At 39.8% G+C, this 12,466-nt stretch overlaps 1 protein-coding gene across 6 annotated transcripts in view; it reads right to left on the bottom strand.

The window, feature by feature from the left end:
• Nucleotides 1-6,561: 6,561 nt before the first annotated feature.
• Nucleotides 6,562-12,466, bottom strand: part of ITPR2 (inositol 1,4,5-trisphosphate receptor type 2) — a 505,414-nt gene continuing 499,509 nt past the window's right edge. For all 6 annotated transcript variants that reach the window (XM_030322010.1, XM_030322009.1, XM_030322008.1 and 3 more), the window contains 2 exons: nt 11,282-11,443; nt 6,562-10,545 (listed from right to left, as the gene is read on the bottom strand). In XM_030322010.1, the coding sequence (XP_030177870.1) occupies nt 10,459-10,545; nt 11,282-11,443 (249 nt within the window). In that variant the 3' untranslated portion in view covers nt 6,562-10,458. The remainder of the gene's footprint in view (nt 10,546-11,281; nt 11,444-12,466) is intronic.

Below are 12,466 nucleotides of genomic sequence, written 5' to 3' on the forward strand. Positions count from 1 at the left end.
CCTAGCTTTCTTCCCACGTCTACCTCTCTTGTTTCTATCTTTCTTTAACTATTAAACCACAACGCTACATCCCCATCTCTCCTGGAACATTATTTGTCCTAGATCTTCTATTTGTTTATCAGTGCACATGGTTGCGTGTGGGTTAAGAGTATGAATTTCAGAAGCAGACTGTCTAGGTTGAGATCTTATAGGCTGTGTTACTTTTGGCAAGTTGCTTGACTTCCCTGTGCTTCGTCTTCATCCTCTTTAAAGTAGAGATTATTATAATACTTACTTCATAGGGTTGTACGAGGATTAAATGATTTAATACATGTGCAGCTTTTAGTGACCTTTAGTGCACGCTCGGGAATGTTAGCCACTAGTAGTATTAGTTGAAATGTGAATCTCCCTCTGCAAACTCTCCTTTCTCCTCCATGATCCTTATTCTGGGCTCCACAGTCTACTTCTCTTATCACACTTACCACCTGGCTTTGCAGTTGTCTATGTATCATTATCCCTTAATGACTGTCAAGTTCTTTTAAGACAGATCATGTCTTTTTACTTTTTCTTCATTCCTGCCTGCCACTCTCTACCTAGAGTACGGTATTAGGCACAAAGTTGGCAATCAATGTATTAATTCACTTAGGGATGTGTCACTGACCTTTAGCCAATATGATGACCTAACGGGAAAATGTTAGAATGCCACGGTCCTTTTTCTCTTCCAATCAGTGCTTTTTTACAGGGCGTGTTCTGAAGTCATGCGTCCACTACTTTATCCCTCCATTCTCCACACACAGCAAAAGTATTATTAATTTAAAGAAGTGACTAATGAAAGCAGGCATTTCTAATCAGAAGACAGTGGAGTCCAGCCACTCAGCAATAAGTACAGCCTTCACAGACTCAGCCATCACACCGTTGGATTGGCTGCCCCCATAGCTCATTCACTGAGCCAGCCCAGGGTCTTTAAAGGAGACACGAGAGAAATAAAATTGAGCATGGTGCCAAGTTAGTCTCAACAGTTTGTAGTATAGTACACTTGTTACGTGTGTTTATCTATCTGTGTGTCTACACACAATATTGCTGTATTGCTTTAAGCCAACATAAGGGACATACCACAGTGTATGTGTCAAACCATTAGAACAATATTGAAACTGTTAAGGAAAAAAAAAAAAACCACAGGTAAATTATCATAAATCTTGAAGCCAGAACATTGAAGCCTACAATTAGGAAGCAAATCTGAACTGATGATGGCAAAATGCTTCTCATTTCAAATATCCTGACCTTATACTTATTTGTAGTTCTTCACGTAGCTAAATTTAAAAGTTCAGATGCAGGGGAGGCTCCCTGGCATCTTTCTAGTTCAGCATTCAGCTATATCTCTACAATGTGAAGGTTGACTTGAGAGCGTGACTGAGACATGGTTGCTTGGGGCCTTCCGTGCTACACTGAGCCGATGCTATTTGTTATCTTCCTAGATGCCCTCCAGTCAGTAATGCTGGAAGAATGAGAGGATGAGTTCCTTTTGATAGAAGGTCATTTTCTTTACTCCCACTCTACTTCTCTGGCTTGAGCAGGTTGATGTGCATAGCTGGCAGCCCAAATTGCACTGTCCAGAAAACAATCCTTGAAGAAGCAGAAATGCTTTCCCTCTGCACCAATTCTAGAGTCAGATGCAGTGCATTCTTTCTTATTTAGTATATGTGGAGAATCACAACGTCCAGTAAGCATTACTGCCGGCAACCTTCCTGTCCAGGCTCATACCACTTTTCCTCCACTGACTAGATGTGCCAAGATGAACCTCGCTTCTCAGCCACCTCATTCTATTTCTTGCAGTGTCATAAACAAGAAGTTTACCTCTAGAGGTAGAATAAGAAGATTTGGTGAGTATGGAAGGGAATAGAAGGTTGACATAAGAACTGACTGACTCAGAACACAGTTCTCCTGTAAAAGGGGATGGTCACCTCTTCCTCAGATGAAGATGGAATTAGAGACAAGCTGTGAGAGCATGTCAAATTTTTCTCCTAGTTTCTTACGCTAGGCTGTCAACAGACTGATTCTGAGATTGGAATGCCTAACCCGTGGCCCAGATGCAGGTAGAAAAATTCCTTACTAGACTTTTCTTAGCTTTAGTAATGGTATTAAGTTACCTAGTTTTTGTATGATTATGGTATTTTGTTTTTATATTATATTATTGGGTGTGGTGTTACCCTCTACTTTTTATATGTTTATGAGTAGAAAGTTAGGAAGGGATAGATGAGGCTCTGAGAGGATATGAGCACATTTGTTAGGAAGTTCCTCTCTCAAGGAGTTTTGAAACTCCTCCCTTGACTTCTGAAACCTCATTTCTCTTTGTTCTTACACTTGCTGATTTTTTTCTATTTTTTTTTTTTTTTTTTAGCTTCACTTGCTTGATTTTCTTTGGGAATGTATCTTTGATCTTCTCTTCTTAATGTCTACAGTCTTTTAGCATTCATTTATTCCTTTTCTCTCACCTCCATGTATGGCTGTCTTGATGACTTTTGGATCTTTTCTCTCTAGCCTTGATTTCTTTCATGGACCCTAAACCTCTATATCCAACTATCTAACAAATCTTTTTTCCTGATGTCTCAAAGAACTAAAACTTAGTATGTCCAATAATGAACTCATCTTATACTCTCCTACAGCCTACTCCTCCAGTATTTCCTATCTCAATGGACAACATCACTGTTTTCCCATTCATCAAGCCTAAAGCCAAGGAATCATTCTGGATTCCTCCTTTTTTCCTCATTCTTCACCCAACTAAGTACCAAAATTCTGTAGATTTTCCCTTTTGAATATTATAACCAACCCCTCTTTCGACTTCCAGTGCTTACTCTTTGAGATAAAACCCTCATCATATCTTGTCTGGACTCTGGCAATTGTCCTTAAATATAGTAAGCACTAAATAAACATACATTGAAGTAAATTAATATATGAATGTGAAGCTAGATGTTATTCAGAATTTCATGGATGGTTTTGTTTTTACATGAATGATTGTCTACTCTATCATATATTTATTCACCTGAGCTTTTTGGAGTTAAACTTTACATGTATCCGAGTTAAAGTTCATCAGAATAGCTTTGTTCATTGTAACAGTTTTCTGACATTATTGTTACTGTCATCCATCACGTTCACTCTACTCCCCAACTTTATGTCGTCTCCACATTTTATAATTTTGCCATCTATTTCTTTATTCCAGACATTGAATAAATGTTGGTAAAGAAAAGGCCAAGGGCTGACATCCTAAATAAACCAAGGATATTTTACTCTAACCTCACATTAAGTAAAATCATTCACTTGCATAGGGGATTTGTAGAACCCTACTCTCTTCTAGGACATATTTTTCTACCTCATCTACAGGAATATCATGCAACTTTTCAAATTTTTATTTAAATTCCAGTTAGTTAACATACAGTGTAATATTGGTTTCGGGAGTAGAATTCAGTGAGTCATTACTTACATACAACACCCAGTGCTCATCATAACAAGTTCATGCAACTTTTCTTAAATGTCTTTATGAAATCAATATAAGTGGTGGTGATGGTATTCACTTCATCTACAATTCCAGTTATAAAAATTTTTAAATGAGTTTGGGAAAACTTGCTGGATATCATACAACTTTTATTTCCTTTTAAAAAATTATTAAACTATAAAAGCAGTTTTAAAAATTTAGAAAATAAAGGCAAAAGAAAATAATGTATAATCATATAATTATTTTAAAACAAATATCATTATAGTATATTTTGTTCATGCCTTTTTGAGAAACATGTTTTTATATAGTTGATGGTGTACATATAATTTGTAGCTATTTTTAAAGTTTATCCTGTTTTGGGGTGCCTGGGTGGCTCAGTCGGTTAAGCGTCCGGCTTCGGCTCAGGTCGTGATCTCATGGTTCATGGGTTTGAGCCCCATGTCGGGCTCTGTGCTGACAGCTCAGAGCCTGGAGCCTCCTTTGGATTCTGTCTCCCTCTCTCTGTGCTCCTCTCCCACTCATGCTCTGTCTCTCTCTCAAAAATAAATAAACATTAAAAAATATTTTAAAGTTTATCCTGTTTTACAACATTGCCTCAGTTTACATACTTCTCATAGATTTCATAACATTCCATTCTATGAAGTATAAATTTTTACACACCCAAATTACTGGACTTTGGACTGCATATAATTTTTGAATTATAAATAATGATATGATGACTATTTTGTATATATAGATGTTCCTTTATATTTTTCCTGGGTACATCCCAAAGTGTATTTTCTGGTGCCAAAAATGCATATATAATACATATATCTGTATTAGGTAGTCTGGGTTATGCTGCAGTAACAATCACACATACCCACATTAGTTATTTAACAACCAAAACTCCTTTAATTTCAATGGCTTAACACACGAAAGTTGATTTCTCATTCACACCAGTTCTGCTCTGCCCGTCAAGGCTCTTCAGGGTAGTTCCCTTCAAAGAGGTGACGCAGGGAGTCAGGCTGCTTCCATTTTGGTTTCCATAATTGATGTGGTGAGGAGGGAACTGGAAGTTGTGCTGGGATTTTTTTACTGCCTCAGCTTGTCAATCACTCACAATCCATTGGTCAGGACTACTCATGTATTTCCCGCTCAACTGCAATTGGTGCTGGGAATGTGTCTAATATGTGTTCAGTAGAAAAGGAACATCACTCTTGGTCTATTCCAGTGGGGTGGCTATATACTGTGTCAATCTAGCTTGGCTGGAACTATGTTTCCCAGGATTCCCTTTCTCATAGGATTACAGGTTGATTTTGAACTCAGGAAATTCTTTCACAAGATGTGGTAGATGAAGTGAAGCAACAGCCCTCAAGTTCAGAAGGAAGAGGAACAGCCTGATCTCCTGGCACACCTTGCTGGTGTGTGGCAACAGCCAGTCCACACGTCTCCAGCCCCCATCAGACTCCTTCAGCTTCTCTGAGTCCTGGGTCACATGCACACACAGCTCCAATGTGAAGAATGCCAACTTCTTTTTCGGTCACATGGGCTATGGAGTTTGGTGGCAAGAGCCAGATGCAAATTTTAGTTTGTTCCCATGGCTTCCAGTTTGTCCTTGTTCTTTTTCTGCTTCATACCCAGCTTTTCTTTTTGACTGCCAGCCCTACTGACTTAGTGACTTCAGACTCACGACTGGATGCAAAAGAACCAGCCTTCTGTAGAGTTCTTCACTACAACTGCATGAGGTCAAATCCCTAAAATAAATCTCAGTCATGATGGTTTTGCTTCTCTGATAAAAACTGTAATTGATATGAAGTATATTAATTTTTTTTTACAAAGTAGGGTCTAACTCTAAGCTATTATGTTTACAGAATTTTTATTTCAATATACTGCCAAGAAGAGCAGGATCACGAAGAAACATTTTATCCACGTTGAAAAAGAAGTACCAGGTTATGGCATATAGAAAGGCAGATACAATTGTCCAAAGTGAAGACAATTATAAACTCAAACTAAAAGCAGTTATTAGAACAGGGAGCAGCTCAGGCACTTTTTCCTAAGCAAATAGATGTGATGGGGTGGCGGTAGGGGTGGGACTTTGGACGGATGTGTTGCAGTGGATTGCAAAAGAAATCCACACCTGTATCCACGTTTCCACAGCTGTGAGGAGATAATTCTCTCAGGAGGTGACTTTATCCCCAGGACCAGCATTAAAGGGGAACAGGCTATTCTAGGGGAAATCCACATTGAAGTGTAAGGAAAAAAAGAAAAAGGAGAAATTTCTGTTGAATTGAGTCCAACTGTGCTCAACGACTAATCTCTGTTCCTATAAATTTTCTACCTGCATAAAGTTGGGTTTCTGTGTTTCTTTGTCATGTGGCCAATTCCATATAATGTCCCAGCAGCTCTGCTATTGAGAAAAGACAGAAGGAAGGCTAAAATACACAGACTTCTGGCCTACAGTTGTGTCAAGAAGATGAGGCTTTCCCAGGACTTCCTCAAAGCACCGTGGCTGACCAAAGGCAGGGTGACTTGTAGACGTCCATCACGCTCCCTCCACAGGCAAACTCCTGCCCTTCGTGCCAATTATTCTTACTGGAAGAGGAACTCATTGTCCAAGTCCCTTCCCCCAACCTTTCCTCTGATTCCAAGCAAAACAAAACAATTCTTGCCACACTGCTTCAAGGAACTGTGGCATACTGGAAAATGCCCACATGAGCAAAGAATTCCATTCACGGTTTGCATGTGATTCATGCAACTCATTTTGATTTCAGCTGTTGCATGCTTCGTTCTCTTCTGAGGGGAACTATCATTGCGAAGCACCAGGAAATGCTCGATGACTGAACAGCCTGTGTCCACTTAGCCCATCTCAGAGGCACCAGACTCAGTATACGTATGCTGGTAGGTGTTGGCCAGTTGGGGATTTAGCCAACTCCCAACAAATGTTGGGCAAAATGTTCCATTTGGATTAGTGCAGTGTGGTTCAACTCACCCAATTTTTTGCCCTTCATGTCTCGCTATGTAAAGCAGCAATAATAATGACTTTCATACTGATACATTATTTAGGAAAATGGTAAGAAATGAAAAAAAAAAGCACTTAAAGTGTCACACACAAAAAAGTTGTATAAATCCCATTTATTAATAATAATTTATAAATTATACTTATCTGGTCTTGACATATTCTATTAGAATCATACTATTTGAGGCAGAAATAGTAATACTCTACAGCAGGAAAAAAGTCTATTGGTGATGATATGAGAAGTACTGGTACGATAATTTTATAAACTATTCAAGTCCATGAAAACACTCCAGTTCAGAGATGACAGTTGGTTTTGTTTTCCGGTTTCTCCAGTTTCCCACGCACATTAGCTCCCCTGCTTGGTTTTGGCATTGTGTTTTCTTCTACTAAATGCTATGGTTTTACCAACAATTATTTTAGAGATAGCCAATGAGTGACCAGAGGGCTTCAAATGGCCTCGGGCATTTTCTAAATACTGGAAATGGTTGTCAAATTTTGCAAAGAGAGAGTTCACTGTAGCCTCCCCACTCGCTACAAATGGTGTACACCCCATAATGTCACGCGTTTTAGTGACTTGCCTGGCTCCTATAGGCACGTGTGTTTGCTCCACTCTGTTTCGAAGCGTATCATGTGTCGTATGTATTAGAGCTGGTCTGTGGGTCAGAATATGTCGATTCGCTATTCCGTAACAGTTTAAGAACAGCTGAGGGACTATGCCTCTTAACAGCTGCTTTTCCACCAAGCATTGTTCCATGCATGTTTAAGTGTGATCTCTTGAGCCTGTAATCTGTTATATCATTATGCCTGTACAATATTTACTTACTTTCCCCTCACCCGCCCCCCCGGGCTCCAGGGCCAACCCTTTTCTTCCTATTATCTATCATTTACTCCTTTTCCCTGATTATAGTGAAGATCCATCTCCACCTTCCCTGACCAAATCTTAAGACCACAAACCTCTCCACTCAGCTCAACCCTAGTATGTAATAAACAACTATAAAACAACTATAGGATAATAAAACAACTATAAAAAGAGACATCAAAACAATGCATTGTGAGCTGAGAATATGGAAATACACACGATTAGTTGTGACTTGAACAAAATATCTTCCTGATATAATCAATAAACTACTAGAAACTGTATCTTTGTCATCAACAGAGGAATTTCAATAAAGAAAATAAGCCCTTTTTAAATGAACTTTCTCAAGGGGTAGAAAAAATAATTTTTACATGTATATAATTTATTTACTAATATTACAGTCTTATATGATACAAACATTTTGTTACCTAAAATGATATTATAACTTAGGAAACATACTTTCATTAAACTCTTGGGCCTCACAATGTAGCATGCAAGGGAATAAAATCCTTTTGAAATTAAAAATTATATTCAGAAGAAATTGATCTTTTTAAACTAATATGCATTTTAATAACTAAAGAGTAAAACATTTCCCTTAACATCAAAATCAACGATTATTGTGTTCATTTTAATGTCACTATATAAGTATTAAAATGTTAACTGATACTTGCCTAGGTCAAATATTCCAGTTGCATTAACAAACATATACATAACAAATATAAATTTCTACCAAATGTCAAGTTTCCCGTCATCTTCTCACAACATCATGACTTTAAGAGCCTGGAAAGTGCCTTCTTTGTTTGCTTGTTTTTATTTCTTTTGCTCTACAATCTCCAAGATTTTAGGCAGGAGAGAAAACACAACTGAGAAATATTTCAATTTTGAACAAGAGTCTTGTTAGTTGCAATCTCTTTTAGATACTCCCCATGGGAAAAGATCTGTGAAATGGTGAGCTGCCACTAACACTGTTTGGAGACCTTAGGCCATTTGTTGATGGCAGTTATCTACCCAATGATTTATTCACTATAAAAAAGACCTATCACGGTCCCAGAAAAGAAGAGATAGTTCATCACATGAAAAACAGGTTGCTCTCATCTGTACAAATTAATCTATTCTCCTGATGTTCGGACATCAAAAATATTTTATTTTGTGTTCAAAAAGAGATGGGTTTCCACACCAGAGTATGGTCAATCCTTACCAATTTTCTCCACTTCTCCCCACCTGCACACTCTCTCATTAAAATATTTTAAAGTCTACTTTCATTTAATACTGTTATAACAATGATGGTCTTGGATTAAAACAATGGCTGCTTTGGTCTACTTTGGCTTTGGTGACGCCATTTAAAAAAATCAAGTATGTGATATAGTTTAAAGTTTTAATAAAGAATTAAGGGTAATTGAGCGTCAGTGGAATTTCTCATACACCTGTTGAATGCCTACTAGGCTCAAAGTTCTGTGCTGCATGCAGATAGATATCCCAATTTCTTGGTATTTTTGGATCATGGTCCTTCAGTGACTGGTAAGGGAAAATACTATGGTGTCACAGTAAAGAATTCTTAACATGAGGAAGTACTGGGGTGAGGGATGGGAGGTACCAGTAGATTCAGCTAAAAAATTGCTGCTCTGGGTTTCAACAGCTTCTCTCCAAATCTACATTTTAACATTGTGGAAGAAGGATTGGTTCAGGAATCCTTTATGATTTACCCAGACCATGATTTGAGAATTTTAAGAGCCAATAGTTTAAATGACAACAATTCAAAGGCTTCAAAATGGTCATAGCAAACCCCATCCAGACCTTAAACCTTGGCGGTAAAAACTTGAGAGTTTAAAGACTCTGGAGAGAATTGTTTGTTCCTATGGGGGCAGGGACCAGAGATCAACTTGCAAAGCATCTCCCAGAGTCTGGTGTCCTGTGCTTTCATTACCGTCAGTTTGCTTTAACATTCTAAATATATAGTCTCAAAAAATATTACGAGCATGGCAGGTTATTTTCTCTCTCCACAAATCCTGGTTGCATAATTTAACATAGAAACAATTTGGGGAAGAGATTATTATCTTTCTACATGTTGAAAAGCTCTTACTGATACAGTTTAAAATGTGCAATTGAAATGCTGCATTTTCTTGGGCATTCAATAAATTTCTTAGTTTTTTTTTTCCTAACTGCAGAAATAGGATAAATAAAACCACTCAGTTCCTTAAGCACAGCAAACATGAATCAAAAGCTTTTACTCCTTATTTGTAAAAGGAAATGTGACCATCATAAGTTTCTCAATATTCCCTGTCACCTTTAAGCACTTTCATTTATTATTCTCAATATATTTTAATAGCATACATAGGTTCACAAAAATTCCTCCCTGGGGCTTCCTGTCAGCTTTTACTTCCCCCAGTCTTTAAAAAGCTTACACTATACATGACATAAAACACATTTTGAGCAGGTTATATGAAAATCCCCTTTTGTGCTCCACATCGACAGAGCCCCTCCGAATCTCGGAGAAAGCAACCACATCTCAGTTGTGCTGTCAGCATGAGGGGCGGAAGCTCCAAAGCACGATGTTCGTGGAGCTGTAAATACATTGTGTCGCATGTGATAGATAAGAGAATTGCCCCGTGACAGCTACGGTTTGGAAGCATTAACATTTTTCTTTGCAACCCTCATTTTTAATCTTTTCCATTATTTTCCTTGGTAAAATGCAGCCCCCAGAGTCTGAATACCTGTATCACTAGCTTCTATGCCATGATTAAAAGAAAGAAGTCCCAACCAACCATGATGAAGGTTGCAGTCAGTATTTAAGACAAAACAGCCTCCCTCGTTGATTTAGCAAAAGGTAGTTCTTCTCTCTGCGCCACACCCCCCCCCCCTTTCCACCCTGCCTCCCATCCCCTCTGCTTCCATGTGAGCAAGCTACTTGGAGTTACATTAAGAATGCGTGATGTGTGCTTTCTAGCTTTTAAGTTTGGTCTCCTCAACCATGAAAACAGTTATAAATTGTTCTCAGAGCTAAACCACTCCACATCTTGGCACTTGGTTGTTTTTAACTTTCAACAATAGGCACTGTTCACTCCCCTCCATCTCAGTTCTTTATTCAGTGATCAGGCAGGACACTGATGAAAGGCTAGTCACGGCTTCCCCCCCATGGTATCAGTGTGGTGGCATGTGATGATTCACATGGGGTGTGTTTGATCCGAGAAAGCCCAGTCTCTGCTTATTCTTCCTTTGTTCTGTCATCTGGGGGAAAAGAGAGAGTGTGTTCAGCTCATTTTCTCACTTTTCCCCAGTGCTGGTGGGCTGCACAACTTGGGGGTAAATTTCCCAAGCACCTACAGTCTGTGTCTGGCATCATATAGAATCTATTTACCTTTAAAAAAGGGAAAATGTTTTTTTTTTAAGTGAATTTCCACAAGCAGAAAATAAGCAAACCCCTCTCTGTGGTTAAAAACAGGAACCATGGTTCTTTTAGAGCGGCTCTTTGCTTGTCAGACAATCGTCACCGTCAGCCTAGTCTTTTTAATAGCTACCACAGTAACTTTTGATAGTATTTTTACTACCACTAATAATTTTACATGATGAAAAGGTTGATTATAGCATTGAAATGACAGATTCTGAAGATGATCTGCCGTTCCGATGTATTTAGTAATGGCTAGGATGGCACAAAATACCAGTTTCTATCAAAAAGTGCAAAGAGGCCCTTGTACTTTGGCGTTTACTCCTCTCCCCCACTTCCGTGGGTGCAGAAGGGGCACACAGGTGGTAATGGGACAAATGGAAGCCTCTACTTGTGGGGATGTGGTTCATACAGCACAGTGTGAGGGTTCCTCGTTGGAATTTACAGTTCCCTGTGAATAACAATCTGGCCCCCAGGAGTGTCCAGGTCTCCCCACACTCCCCTCACTGCCCTTCACTCAATGGTGGTGAATGATTCAAGCCCACCCAGCTCTAGCCCCGGCTCCCTGAGCACACTGACCTGCTCCTTGAGCTCTGCTAGCTGACCAGACAGCTGTTTGACCAGACTCATGGTGGATTCCAACTTCTCCTGCAGGTTCCGAATCTCATTTTGCTCGCTGTCACCTTCATTGCTGACGAGGGACATGGCTCGCATCCGAGGAAACCAGTCTAAATTCTTCTCCTAAAAGCAAATACGTGTTCAAGAACAAGGGAGTGATGGAAGGGAGCCTACAGTTCTGTAAAGAAGGTTTATAGGTGTTCATTAGTGTTAACATTTATTTTTTTAAGTTTATTTATTTATTTTGAGAGACATGGAGACAGCACCAGTAGGGGAGGGGCAGAGAGAGAGGGAGACAGAGAATCCTGAGCAGGGTCTGCACTGTCAGTGTGGAGCCGGGCATGGGGCTCAAACTCCTGAAACCATGAGATCATGACAGTAGGTGAAACCAAGAGTCAGATGCTTAACCAACCAAGCCACCCAGGCGCCCCAGTATTAACATTTAGATCAAAGTTTCTTAGTATTCAAAGCAAAAGTTACTTTTTCTGGCCAGGCCTGCTGGTGGGAATGAAGTGAGGGTTAAATGTTGGTTTTCATGAGCTGGGGGAAGATTTTAAATATTGGCTCCAACTTCCTACAGGCTCCCACAAAGGTCCCAGATAAAGCATTTAGAACAGCACCCCGATCCCAGAGGGCATTCAGTGAATCCTGACGAATGATGAGGTAGGGTCAGGAGACTGAGGACAACAGATCCAAGTACGTGTGGGTACTGTAGGCATAAGCTGTTTCTCCTCCCCCGGCACAGGAGAGAGAGGGGCGGCAGGATAGGAGGGTGGTAAAAGAAATGTTTCGGTTCCAGCCACCCATGCTGAACTGGTTTACCCCCCACTTCCCCAAGACGGGCTCTGAGCTCCACTCAGGCAAGAGGGAAGTGGAAGGGCATGGCCCTGGGTTGTTCTGTCTGCTCCCTCTGGAAACATTTTATTACAGTGAGGATGAGGTTTCAGAGGTACACTTCCCCAGAGGGCAATAGCTGGTACCACTTCTGTTTTTCTAGGCAGACCGGGTGTAGGGGTGTGAGTATGTGTGCAGCCCTCTACTGCTGCAGAAACGAGTAGTTAACCAGATGCCCAGCTCTCTTGACAACTCGCTTGCTTAACGTCATAGAATCACTGTGCATTACTTAGATTACACTTTTCAATGCTC

Source organism: Lynx canadensis, chromosome B4 (genome assembly GCF_007474595.2).
Source record: "Lynx canadensis isolate LIC74 chromosome B4, mLynCan4.pri.v2, whole genome shotgun sequence".
NCBI lineage: Eukaryota > Metazoa > Chordata > Mammalia > Carnivora > Felidae > Lynx > Lynx canadensis.